At 42.3% G+C, this 14,449-nt stretch overlaps 1 protein-coding gene across 1 annotated transcript; it reads right to left on the reverse strand.

The window, feature by feature from the left end:
• Positions 1 to 1,952: 1,952 nt before the first annotated feature.
• WDR5 (WD repeat domain 5) lies at positions 1,953 to 14,449 on the reverse strand. Its single transcript, XM_009322049.1, has 13 exons — positions 14,256 to 14,449; positions 13,267 to 13,375; positions 11,833 to 11,906; positions 10,794 to 10,883; positions 10,024 to 10,113; positions 8,744 to 8,827; positions 8,136 to 8,191; positions 7,939 to 7,985; positions 6,998 to 7,073; positions 5,555 to 5,588; positions 4,717 to 4,791; positions 4,014 to 4,101; positions 1,953 to 3,034 (listed from the first exon to the last, which is right to left on the reverse strand). The coding sequence occupies exons 1-13, from the start codon at positions 14,334 to 14,336 to the stop codon at positions 2,934 to 2,936; spliced, it is 1,005 nt and encodes a 334-aa protein (XP_009320324.1). The 5' UTR covers positions 14,337 to 14,449; the 3' UTR covers positions 1,953 to 2,933.

The following is a 14,449-nucleotide window of genomic DNA, read 5'->3' on the forward strand; positions in this document are numbered from 1 at the left end:
GGAAGCAGAAGCGCCCTCCCCCGGTTAACGCGCCCGCTGATTGGGAGCGCGCCCGTTCGTCGGGGCGGGGTGCACGGCGGGCGGGGGCTCGGCGCCAACGGCAGGGGGCAGTCGACGAGGATCCGGCTGCTGCGCTCCGATTGGCTGAGAGTGATGAATACATTAAGACGGTAGCAAAAAGCGCGCGTCTCTGCTGTTTTAACGGGGTTTTCAGGGTTTTTTCTACTCAAACGAGGAGTGGAAGTAAAAATTTCTTATCGGGGTCGGAAAGAGATGTCAAACTGAGAAGGAAGAAAACGCGAAGTTTTTCTCACTCGATCCTGTATAGGAGCAGCTTGATGGAGGTTTAAATAGCAGCGGGCGCAGGCGCAGAGCCGTGTTGTATGAAAGGAGAGAAGGTTAGCACTCCCCTTGATAAGGATGGAAGAGGCCCCAGTGGCCTGTACAACACGCATACGGTTAAGGCACTGCCACCTACTTCGTGGCATCTAACCATGTTTTTTTTCGGGGCGGAGGGGGAACCCTAAAAAACCAGCTCCCTCCCGTTCTCTTCACCCAGTTTCTCCTTTTCCCTCAGCCTCAAAGCACCCAGCAGAGCAGAGCCCCAGGGCGATAGCTAACTTTTCCCTTAGCAGGTTGCAACACGCTGCGACCCCTACCAGCCTGCACCTAACGCAAGCGAAGCTATGCCTCTCCTGTGACAGGAGGGCAGGCCAGCCCACTCATCACCATTAGCTAATCCTGACCATCAAACCACCCCTGGCGTGCCAGGCTGCATATAGTTATAGCTCAGTAGATAGGCCTCAGCATTATTCCCAGGTGGAATACTAGGGACTTAAACACCTTTACAAAGGACAGCTAGAAGAGTAGATCCTTTCCACCAGGGCTCTTCAGTTTGGGGGAAGAGAAGAGCCCTGCTGGAGAGATTTCCTCCCAATAGCGGGGAAACCATCTCCTTTCATCGTAGCTCTTTGACTCAGACAGGGAAAGCCGTAGCACAGCTGGGCAAGCAAAGCCACCCGCACACGCGCAGCTACATGGCAAGTTCTATGCTACAAAACATTGCTGAATCTATGTGAAAATGCTTTGCTAGAGTAATATAACAGCTTCTCCACATGGATAAAGCAGCACAGCCACGTCTCGCAACTGAAAAGTTTCACCGGCCTGTGAGAAAGACTGAAAAAAAAATCATGACGTTAAGAAATTGATTATTTCGGCAGTGACGCTCACCAAGCCTAGAGACACAGTGTCCTTTCCTGGGGGTAATGAAAAACCTCAAGAGACAGCGATATTATTAATAGCCATTTTATAGCACCAGCTCAACATGAACTCTATTTTTATATTTTAAAAAGAAAAGCTATACCTCATGTCTTGCAGCTGTCTTCTTCTCTAAGGGTAAAGCAAGGCAGTCTCCGAGCAGCCACTAGAGGAGAGGTTTGTACTGTAATTGATTTTCAGTTATTATCACGCACATGAGGTCAATAACAAAAAAAAAAAAAGGATTTTTTCTTCACCAGGAACAAGACATCCCCTTACAGCAGAACCCTTTGGGTGCAATAAACCCTGTGCCTCAACGTAATTCTTAACCAGCACAAGCTAAATCCTGGATCACCACTCAGCCTGCCCTGCCCCTTCTGCACGGAGAGGGCAGCGGGATTCCTTTCCCCTTAGCTAAAGGTCTCCGTGAGGGTTTGTACTAATGTTGCCTCTGCCGAGGACACCTTCAGTTCAATCTTCTTAACTTTCTTTAAACAAATTTTGACTTGAGTTATGCTCCTCGTTTCTTTCTCCACAACAGATGTAAAGCACCCCGGCGCTGTTCCTCCTCCTTTCTTCCTCCTCCCCTCCTCACTGAGTGGAGCTGCTACAGAAATACTTCCTTCTAAAGGTGTTTTTAAGGGAGGCTTCTTTGGACAGGCACTTCACATTAGTACACTCTTACCACAAGCATACACATAAAATCCCACCTTTTTATTATGGCACATGGTATTATTTTTTTTTTTGGATGTGTAAATACCACATGGGTATGACAAAAAGGGAAAGAAATACCAACGCTGAAATAGATACAGAGTCATGCCATTATCAATACAGTTTCATACGATGGATTTTCAAGATACAAAAGTCTGGGTTTTTTCTTTTTACATTGAAATAACTTTACAGTGTTCTGTGAGCTTGCTTTATAACCAGAAGAGAAAAAAAAATTAAAATATGCTGAGAACAACTACAAGCAGGATTCATTTTAATGGTTAACAGAAGAACTGTAACTTTGCTCTAGAACAGCATCTATTAAACACACGTAACAAGAGGTAAGCAACTATACAGAAGGTAAGAGGAGATTTTCACCACAGGAGTCATGTCAGGGGCAGGAAGAGGGGAATCTGGAACTGCATGGTTTTATTTGGTCACAAAGTTTGAGCTGAGTGTTTAAAATGAAGCACCCTTAAAGATGCAGTACTCCTATTTACTTCCCAAGAGACTAGAACCTACATTCTGGAAAAAAAAAATAAAAAATTAGACATTTTAAAAAAATTCCACACATCTCTAGGCTCGTGACTTAACTTACTGTTACAAAGTAGACTGGCAGCTCTTCCTTAAGCAGCAACAGTGCCCAGAAGTAATGCCACCATAAAGTACAGTATCTTTGGGGTGTCCAATACAAGGCTGACACTTCTAACGCGATGTCAGAATGATCCATTTGTCTGCCAAAAGATTAGGCAAGAAAAGGAGACACTGCATTTTTTTTTTTTTTCCACCACGTTGCCCGGTTCTAGCAAAGAGCTAAGACGTTTTCTTTGGGCCAAGACTAACAGAAACCACTTTATCAAATATTCTTCAGGTTTCCTGCCAAACTGGATTTATTATTCTCATGTGGTTTTTTAATATTTTTTTAAAAACATTTTTTCCTGACAGTCTCTAAAGTGATACTGGAACGTTTAACAGTCACTCTTCCACAGTTTAATTGTTTTGTCGTTTTCTAGTGCCGCTGATGCAATGATGTTTTCTGTTGGGTGACAAGCTGTTGAGATTACAACATCTAAACAAAGAGAAAAGATATACAAATATCATTATTTACAGCAATGAAATCTGGTTCATAGCAGGCATTTCTGAAAATGAATGTGTATTGCTACTGCATTTTAAAACAGCATAGCCAAGCTACTGTTTGTAGCAGAATTACAAACGCATTATTCATAAATATTTTCCAACTACTGCTTCTCTGTGAGAGGAAATACTAGCAAAAAAGAATTGAGAGTAGAAGATGGAAAGTGTTTGACAGGTTTCAAAATGTGAGAACTCTCCAGATTCTAGTTCTTGCTTACTTCACAGGCAAAACTCTTGGCATATTATGTCAGAGACAGCTAATAAAAACCCAGGTCAGTTTTTTCTTTCCACGTAAGGTATTTCCAATGCCCTATTCAATGCTTAGATAGCACTTCATCTTCAGAGCCTTGCCCTAGGCTGAAAATGAAAACCTGCTGCCACTGCCCCTGCTTACAGTCCAAATCAATGGTCCTGCAAAGGAATAAGCACGCTTAGATTTCACAGCACAGTTCCTTCTAGTCGGTACAGTGAAAGTGCTGCTCTCTTGTGGGATTCAGACTGAAGTACCCATCAGGTGACGTCTCAATACGCGCTCAACTCTGCCTTCAAGAGCAGGACCACATCAGTCCTTATCCTTTCAAGAGCTGCAGCTTTGGAAGGTGTTAATAGGCAATTCAAAGTCCCTAATATTATGAGTCCCTTAAGTATCTTGACCAGTTCTGAACTCAAGGAAATCTCTTTTGTAAGCTGATGTCAAAGTTCTCACAGTGAAAGAATAAACACTTGCAATGCGCACAAAAAACCCTTCATAAAAAGGAGTGAACTCCTAGGATTCAATTAAGCTTCAGCCAGTCAAGAATTTATGGGTCCGACATAAATTAGTTTACATCAGAGAGAAAATGCTCAAGCTAAGCCCTCATTACAAGCTGACATGATGGATATTCCATCAATAAAACCAAAATCCTCTTCCACACCTGTGTGTCCTTGTAATTTCTGTACAATCTCTTTTGTCTGAAGGTTCCAAATATAAACCAGGTTGTCTTCTGAACCGGACACGATCCACTGGAGGAGCAGAGAAAAAACAAGTTATTTTAATCTTTCTCCTCATCTATATCTAACTGCTATTATTCAGTAAACATTTTTGTCATCATATGAAAGGGAACTTCCAACATTATACAACTGCTTGATGCCGTTCATTCTCTCTCAGCCTCTATTCAGTGCATGGAGGCAGCAGAAAGTTTTGTTCCACCCTGCGCGTGCCAGAGGAGGAAAACTAACGGAGCAAAAAGTGCTAAGGTGGTTCTGTGTTAGGACTTAAGCCCTGCTGATTTGTTCTGTCATCTCAACCAGAACACACCAACCTATCATCTGATGGCCGATTGCTGTGTGGCTATGGCGAACCGATACACAAGCAGCCGCTCTCCTGCTGCAGGAAAAGTCCTTTTCTACTGCTGCAGTGGCAGGAGCCTGCAATGGGACAGCGGGCCCACCTAGAGACACAGACACCAGAGGTGCTCAGAGGGACTTTCCTAGGACACCCTCTTCTCCCACCACACTATGGCACCAGTGAACCAGCACCCACCAAAGGAGGTTTCCATCCCCAAACTACTGTTTCTTCTACAGAGAAAAGCAGTAAGAACCGCACATTGGTAAAAAGCATCTCAAATAAACACTAACCTTTCCACCAGTAACGGAGAAATTTGCAAATATGCAGTACTTCTCATTTTTGTGTCCTGTGTACGTCTTCAGGCACTGAAAGTGAAGAGCCACAAGACATTAATACAGCTGGGAGGTAGTTTTCCTCAGTCAAGGACAAACTCTTGGCAGAGAAGACTAAATATATCTGCCTGTGTTTCCCACCCTGCCAACTTATCTAGAGGATGCAGAGGGCATCTCTGCCCTAGAACACTGAACAATTTTGAAGGGAAAAAAAAGAGCCCTAAATTTGTCACATTACCACAAAGAGAGCAACAGGCAATTTATTGTTCATAAAGAGAAAAATACAGAAATATAGCTTCACTTAATGTCTCAGGGCTGTGCAGGAGCCCAATCACTCTTTTTTTTTTCCAAAGGCATCTTTAGTCATAGAATCATAGAATAGTTTGGGCTGGAAGGGACCTTTAAAGATCATCTAGTCCAACCCCCCTGCAATAAGCAGGGACATCTTCAACTAGATCAGGTTGCTCAGAGCCCCGTCCAACCTGACCTGGAATGTTTCCAGGGATGGGGCAGCCACCACCTCTCTGGGCAACCTGGGCCAGTGTTTCACCACCCTCAGCGTAAAACATTTCTTCCTTGTATCTAGTCTAAATCTACCCTCTCTTAGTTTAAAACCATTACCCCTTGTCCTATCACAACAGGCCCTGCTAGAAGTTTGTCCTCTCCAATAAAGGGGTACTAACACTTCTTTCTATAGTATTCATAAAATCTTAAGCAAGTTTAAAAAGCACATATGAAATCCAGATTTTCCTATAAGCTTACTTAAGTCTACATAGTGAGGCAGGGCTGTTTTTACCTTTCCTTTGCTGTAGTCCCAAAGTTTAAGAGTGCTAGAAAACAAAAGAAAAACAAAGATTTTAGTTCTTGGGGTTTTTTTATCTGACAACTTCCTAGCAGCAGAGAAAGTTTCTCTATACCAGAGTTCTTAAAGTCTACATGGATCACTTCAGCCTGGCTTCGGAATGCAGCATTAGTTAACCCCAAAGTATCAATTTTACTGCCATGCCATTCATATTCTCCTCCATAAAAAAGGGTCTATTTAAGTATTTCCCCACACCTGCAAGTTTCTTTATAAATAATGACCAGACAGCTAGGGAAACGATGGGCTGGATAACAGACAAATTACAGTGAGAGAGGATAAGGTGGTTTGGCAGACATCCCCCAATTCCCAATGCATCCAGAAGATTCATACAGATTTCATTAAACATAATCTTTCTCAGGGTAAGAAACCCACTAAAACCAGGGATGGCCCTACAAACTATCCCTTTCCCCCAGCTGTTTTAAAATCAAATCAGCTGAAAGTAGCTACGGACCAAGATACACACACACTGCCCTAATTTTTCAACTTGCAGTCCTGCACCAGGGTGTTTCAGGGGAGTAAACACTGGACTGCGGCATCCTCAACCCGTTCAAGCCTAAGGCAGTGCAGAGCAAGCGACTAAGCACGCTACTGAATACAATTTGGACATGAAGCAAGTCACTTGTTTCAGGCAAGCACTAGGCTCTTCCACAGACTAAGCAAGCCCCACGCATCTCCAGATACAGACCACCTGTACTGATACCCAGGCTACTGCCAGAGTTTGCAAGATAGTTCCCTTTCTTTTCCCCGGAGAGCCTAACCTGTGTTTTCTCTGCTTTTCATTGACTAGTTGAAAGAGGCAGGCAACAGCCTGTGGTATCTTTTGTACAAAGATGCTCAGACAGGGAGGGCATCATCCTCACGACCTAGGAAAGGAAGGTCTCACGAAAGCAACAGCATCATTACCGTCTGTGAATGGAGATGATAGACCAGCTAATCCCTTCTTAGTAGCTGCATGGAAATTCCCCAGGTGAATTATTGTCAATACAATCAGCCCACCGACGCTGCTTTTATGCCTTACACACAAAGTTATTTATATATTGCAGCCTTCTCTAGGCTAGATTTTTTGTAACATCGAGAGACAGAAGAATCATATGATTAATGCAAGGAAATGCTGAGGTTTTGAAAGGTACAAGGAGGAATGAATGGGTGTTGCAGTCACCAAGCAGTGCTAAAAAGACCCAAGTCCTGCCTGTGCCGTTAGCAAAGCACAACACCTTGCAGGCTTTTTAAGTTTGATAGTATATATGAACTTGTGTAGTACCATTACTATGATAGCTAAACAGCAGCAAAATAAAAGTTTTATCTGATACTCATAAACACTTCAAAGCCTGGGGTTTTTTTCTTTTTCTTTTTTTTTTTTTCTTTTTTAATACCTACTTGTCCAAAGTTGCAGCTAGTATATATTTGCCATTTGGGGAGAATTTCACAAAAGACACAGGAGGGTTATCATCATCTACAGTGAAAATAAAAGCGATATTAAACAGTGCACAGTTGTATTGTCTCACTGACAGATAATTTCTTTTGACAATAGTTTGTTGTTAATTGTTTCACTGAAACAATTTTTGTCAAAGGATGACAAAACTTTTCTTTTTTTTTCTTTTCTCTTTACTTCAAGAAAAAGAGAGGCATAAGAACAGTGATCGTTTTCAGTAATTTAAGAAAAGGATATTAAGCATTTTTCTCACAAACATTTTAAATAACCCTTTGTAACTCAACTTTCCTTCCTTGCAACAATACATATCAGAGCAAGACCGTATCTCCACCTTTTAAAAATCATTATATTAGAATACATGCCGTTGATTTGCAGTGCCATATAACTTGTCTATATAATGCTTTATAAGAATATGAAGGACTAGGGAACATATGCCCAACAGGTGGTTTCCTTTTATTAGCCATGTTCACAAGATGCCTCATGCCTCTTGCAATAAAAACAGGCAGCTTGTTGTCATGGTTTGACTGCAGTTGTGTAGTCGCAGACTACCTGGTTGTGCTGTTGGATGCGATGAAAACAACTCTGTCGTTACAGCTCTGAACTGCTGCACTGCAAGCACTACACAGCGCAACAGTAGAAAACTTTGGAAAACTCTCATTTGTCCATCTATACTACGTAACACTCAAAGCTTAAGCAAGTTCCCATTCACATGAGAGGATAGTTCCCCTCATTGCAATAGATTGGAGGACAATAGTGTACTAACAGAATGGTAGGGAGACAGTAAAATGAGCTTAAGAAAGCCACTGTTCACAGCAATGATGCAGAATATCTATGTCACAACTTAATAACGAAGAATGGAGCACAAACAAGAAGTATTCCTACATACCAATCAGTGTTTTCAAGCACTGGCCTGATGCTGTATCCCAGATTCGACTATTAAAACCAAACAAGAATCATTACTATTGGTTTTGAAGTCTTTGTTCCAATTTTAACATTACAAATACAAGCTTTTTTTAAAAAAAAGTCCTTTTTTTTAAATGCAAAAGGTTTGAACAGTGCTGCAGACAAGAAATAACCACTTACCAGAGTCCATCATAGCTACTTGACACTATCAGGGATCCATCACGATTAAAATGCACCTGTGATATTATAGAAGGGGAAAAATAACTTTACTGATGTTCACAAAGATCAAGTTTTAGGAGTTGAACACCTTCTGTTTTTCCTTCATTTGAATGGATACTGCTGTATTCCAAGCTCCTTTTACCTATTAAATGAACGAGATTTGAAACGGAGCGTATTATGGAACTACCCTGCTCTGGACTTCAGTAACAGCTTGGAACAACACGAAAGCAACAGACATACAGGCTGTTTGCTGATCCTCAAGTGACCACAAACCTGTGCCCCAGCATCAGACTGCTAGACTCAGGCATGACTGGCACACCACTATTCACTGCTCCCCTCATTAACACCCAAGACCAAAATCCGTATCTATCTTACGGAAAACACCATTCATTTAATTCTCTTTGAGCAATGACCACTGGCAAATCCACCACAGCCCATCCACTACACTGTGTAAGGGCTTGATAATAAGAGTTAGAGCACAAACCCACTCCTCTACAAACAGAGGCAGGAGAGGAGCTCTCTTAACAAAATAAGTGTGTTAGTGTGTTCATTTATCAGAAGGGACTTACAGCTGAGACTGGGTCAGAATGAGCAGGCAACGTCTTGAGGCACTTCCCTGTTTTCACATCCCATATCCTCACGCTTTCGTCAAACTGAAGATTGAAGAAATGCACAAGGTGGTTTAATGATGCATCTATTCACGGCATGCAAGGTGTTACAGCTTGACTAGATGCACATGCATCAGAAAGCCTAGGACACAAGCACCACACAGGGCAAAAATAACAGACTGGGAACATAGCTCCCTGAACTCTTCTTCTCCATGCAGGAAACCTGCATGTTGAGGATGGTTTAAGGGCTTGACTGTGTCCCCAAGCAAATACAGTGGTGACACTGCACAGTTCATCTGACTACAAGCTGTGTTTGTGGAGGAAGACAGAGAACTGAAATGGGAATGGGTTGTGACCGGTACCCCCCGCTCCCGACCCCTGGTAATGCGGTTAGCATAACTAACACCATTTTATAACGCAAGCATCCATTCTTTGTCACTGAGCAGATCACTTATTTGTTCCCTTCCCCTCATTATCAGGCCCTGAAGGTCCTGTGAACCAAGTAGACAAACCAAACAGATTTCTTCTTCCCCTCCCTACCGGCCTCAAGATTCCTGGGCACCAGGCCGGTTACTCCCTTCCTCGCCGGCCTTGAAGGTCCCAGGCACCCGGCCAACCCGGTGGTGGTGGTCACCCCGTCCCAGAACAGGGAAGCGTAACAGCATACAGAGCACTGTCTACAAAATCAAGCAGTTACCAGTCCTAAGCAGGGAACCTGGACCAGAACTGCTGCCGGACAGTGAGACCGTGACCCCGCCGGTAGCCAGGGACGCCCCCACCATCATCTGCTTCCTCCAAGGACTGAGTCAGTGACTCTTATTCTTTTATTTTGTATGATTTTCAAGTCTAGATTATGATTGTTCTATTGATACAGCAAATCATGTATTAAGATCTGACCCAATCTGCAGAGGGTCCAGGTGATTAGAAGTCGTACTTTAAGTTAAGTTAGGATCTAGGTGATGAGAAATTGTAAGTTAAGTTGTATTATATATTCTGTATTATGCTACCTATAAATTGTACTACATTGATTCTGCTTGCAGAAATCCTGTGCCATTCTAATCATAAATTCTGTGCTATACTAACCATAATATCCTGTTAAGAAACAAGCTTTAATTGTAACTACGATTTAGTGCCATTATCATTCCGCCAAGGATCTCTAAAAGAACCTGTCTGTCCCCTTAGTGTCGAGCGACAGCGGTGTGCAGCACTGCTTCGCACAAAGAAAAAAAAAAAACAAATACTGATCCAGACACGATGAGGTTTGACTGAGGGTTGAAGTTGCAGCAGAAGACGTAGTTACTGTGCCCTTTCAATGTCTTTAAGCACTTACCCTGAAATAAGATTTAGCAGAGTTAAATATACGGCATCCTTCACAGCTATAAATGCATTCAGATAAGCTGCATTAAGGTTAATCACTGTGCAGCACACAAAGAAACCACCTCTAACCCCAGATTTAGATGGGCAGAGGACGAGCTACAGCAAAACAACAGGAAAGAAAAAAAAAAAAGACATATTTAATGACTGCAACCAAATTGTAAACCCTTTGGGCAACTCAGGAGAACCAAGCAGTTCAACATACCCAATCAAAATTCAACCAAATTATCCAGTTCTCATTGTGATCACAGAAAAGGAAGGGGGAGAGAAGCAAAGACAAGTGAAGATATGATAAGAAGTTACAAAAAGGTTTCATCTGAGAGGCTGCTTTCAGAAATGAAGCCTGCAGTTGCATTGCCACCATAAGGCTTAAGCGCTCTCAGAAGATAACCAGACTCCTCATGGTACCCATAAGCATCCCCCTCTTTCCAAAACCAGACAGCATAACTCACTCATCCTCACAGCCCATTCAACAAGCAGTTCATTATAAGCAGGAAAGAGTATTACCCAAAGAGGAGCCAGTGCTTAAAACCCTACCTTCTCTCATCATAGCACATCAAGGCTGTCTCTCAGAAGAACATGAGTTAAGATGCCAATGCTGGGGAGAAGAAAGGGAAATAATAGGTTCTGCCCTTACCGAGCTTACATCCCATATTTTGAGAGTTTTATCATCGGAGGCAGAGACAAGAAGGTTGGAATCTGATGACCAAGCAACATCAGAGATACCCTAAAACAAAGGAAAACAATCGTCTTCTCAGCTCTGTTTGCTCACTGACACAGGAAAATGGAAAACACAGACCGCATATTATATTCACAGCTGAAGCTTGAAAGAAAATTCAGCATTGAGAGTTGGGAATTCATTGATTTGACTGGGTTAACAGCTCCTTTGACACTTGTTCATTTTAAGCTGAGCCACATACTCCAAACACATCAATGGCTTGTTCACATAGCTCTTACTGTGGCCACCAACACCCCTTCTTGGAATTCATAAACAGTATGCTGTATAAACTAATCTGAATAAGTAGCTTCTCTTCATGACAAATGGCTTGCTCTTTACGGTCTGAGTCCCTGAGGACTAGAGAAGAACAAGATTCTGCTGTTTTTTCTTTTGGTGAATCTTCATTTTTGCTTAAGAAACTTTTAAAAAAAAAAGCACGTAAAAAACTTTAGAAAACAAAACCGAAGAGTTTGGGAGTTTGTGTTTTCTTCAGAACTTTGAAAAATGAGTAAGTGTTGTGTTTATGTAGGCAAACCCACAAGAAAAATTCAATCTCCTTAAAAGGCAAGCCATTCTGTTCCATATACAAAGGAAAGATGGAACAGGACACAGAATTAGAGTTTACAGGGATTTTCACCCAAGAAGGCACTGCCCCGTGTCTGAGGTTGGTGTTCCTGAAATGGAGGGGCTCAAGAAAATGGCTAGGCAGCGTGCATGTAGGTACTCGATTATCAGCCTGCACTTCACCCATATTTCCAGCCTGACCTGGTATTACTTCAGCAATTCCAGTCCCAGGCTGTTGTGCAGGACTGTATAAACAAAGTACAAAATGAGACTGAAGAACAAACCTACACAAGTCAAACTAACCAAGAACGGAAATGTCTGGATGGGGAAAAGAAAGCAAAATTCTTTACAAGTAAATTCACTTTCAAGTGCACAGTAATCTCCTCATACTTACCAGTTTATGACCAGATATTGTTTTTTCAAACTTGCCATCATACGCTCCCCAAATTTTAATGAGTTTGTCAGCAGCTGGAAAAGAATGTGCCAGTTAATCTCTTAACAGCACTAACAGATACAGCTGTCCCTTCCAGGTGGAAAGAAATATGTTAACTACAGCTCTGCAAACAGCGGGTAGTTCTCCCTCCCCAAGCAGACCTAAGTGTATAAGGTAATATGTAATTGGTAAAGAACAGTTTCCTACATGCCAAGCTGCAGCAGCTGAGATTACATAAACTGCCTGGAATGCACAGAGCCTCCAGCAGCTTTAATTTCTCTGATGACAACTTGGGTTTCTACTTTTGTTTTAGATTGCCAGTGGTAAAAGTAGTACCGTTCCACGAGGAACGCTGAAACGTTTTTGCCCAAGAACAAAAATTACACCACAAGCTGGACTGAATTAATGCCTGCAAAAACCCAGACATATTATCCATGCTAACTTGCAAAACACGCCAGAGAGAAAGATTGATATCTGCCAGAGGTAGAGGTTGGAAAACCTGGGCAGGGGAGAGAGGGGACTTTCATGAGGATACTTTAACATAAAAATGATTTATATATGGTACACTGCACTGGTCTTATTAAGGCAACTTGCAGTTAAGCCGAAGACCTAAGCCATTCCCATGTCTGGAAGATGTTCGAGTGGCCCTCACTATCATATTCAATAATGTTCTTCTTTCCAATCGCCCTTTCCTTATATATGGATCCTCTCTGGATCACTGAGGGCCATATAAACACATTTTCAAAGGAAAGCTGTCAAGCAATGTTGACTACCAAAAAGTTTTAGGAAATACCAAAGCTGACAGGAAGAGGACTTGATCTACCACTTAAGAGAGCAAGTAGTGAAACACTATTTATAATAACCTTCTGCACATTTCACTGGGGAAATCAAAGGCTGTGACTTATTAAATGCCACAGGCACACAGCACAGAAGCACGTGGCCAGTCCACCACAGCACACTCTACAGTCCAGCCTAGTAGCGCAAAGCTATCTTCCTTATTTCCCAGAGCTAAGCTTTTGCCTGCAGATACTGCACACAAAGTGTAATTTAAAAGCTTAAGCTATGTCTTTAGCAAGACAGAAGAGCACAAGGGTTTCCTTTGCACAGGAAAAGAATCCTGTGTTTGCTTTTGCCCGTTTGCTCGGTAAAGAAAGCTGAACAGGTGAGGACTCTCCACCTTGGCAACACATAGAAGATCCAGCGTTCAAAGTAACAGAACTTAAAAAGCTTAAAGCAGATTATCTCAAAGACTGACAGCTTTGGTATTGCTCCTTTTAAGAAAAACCATGACACGACATCCCTCCTCCATCTGATGAAGGTAACGCTAAAGACAGGCAGCTCTCCAAGGCCCACATTTGCATGTTTTAGATGAGATAAAAAGAAAGCCATACTTACAGGAGCTGGCTAGCCACTCTCCATTAGGACTAAACTTTACTGATGAGACTGCCTTTGTATGTCCCGCTAACGTGAACTTTAGAGCATAGTTTGGTTTTACTGGTGCAGGCTGTAAGAAAAATATATATGAATGAGTTGAATAAATTCCAAATTTAGTATCTCAGCGACAAGCTCTGTATCAGACCAGGTCAGTACACAGCAATGGACTGCATAAATGTTCACTATAACAGAGATTCCAGTGTTTACATTTCCCCCCCGCAATTCAAAAAACAACACAACAAACACCCTTGCTGTCTGGGGCCAGCAGTGCCTTGCTGTTGCGTGCACAACACCAGCTCATCCTTGGTATGAATTTCATCCAAGCCAATAACAAACAGGTGAGAGTAATCCAACAGTCCAGCCATAAAGCGCTTGGTAGATCAAGATAATACCCTCGGTACTGATCTGTGTAATGCTTTTAAATGTTTGCAGTTTTCATCCTTATCATAAATCAAATCACAGGCCAATCCCTCCATACCCCTAAAATACAATTTTTTTTTCCCCTTTTCACCCTTTGCAAAGGCTTCGTGGTTAGACAGTAACATCTCCTTTGAGCATCTGCAGGCTTCAAAGAATGTGAATAATGACTGCCTCCCCACTTTGCAACTACGATCATAGATTCACCAATTCTCCAGTCACCTCTAGACACTCCAAGGATACAACCAACCTGCCTTTCTAATGCTCAAAGTGACAAGAAGTATTTCGTTTGCAAGAACTTCCACTAAACCAAAAAAAAAACCCGAGCATGACAAAAGAGGCTGTACTCCATTCGCTTTTCCCATAAAATCCTCAGCACGTTTTCAGCTCGAGACGACAGCAGAAGCAGAAACCTGGAGAAGCTCTTAATCTATATTGGAATTCAATTCTCTAATTCTGGTTTGCCTGTTGAATACGCAGGTTAGTTGCCGTGTGTATTTACACGGATATTGTCTGGAGCCCCCCACACACACCTTGCTCTGATTGGTTGAGGAAGAAGGAGTAGATTGTGTTTTGGTGGATTCTGCATCTGGCTTCTTTTCTTCTGTTGCCATGGTTCTGAAGCTGGCAAATGAGACTTATGGTGCTTGAAGGGGAGAATGAATGTGCTGCTTCAAAAGGCAGCCCTTGCCACAGAGAGGAAAACCGCACTGAAATGAAAACCTGG

Source organism: Pygoscelis adeliae, unplaced genomic scaffold, assembly GCF_000699105.1.
Source record: "Pygoscelis adeliae isolate BGI_AS28 unplaced genomic scaffold, ASM69910v1 Scaffold114, whole genome shotgun sequence".
Taxonomy (NCBI): Eukaryota; Metazoa; Chordata; class Aves; order Sphenisciformes; family Spheniscidae; genus Pygoscelis; species Pygoscelis adeliae.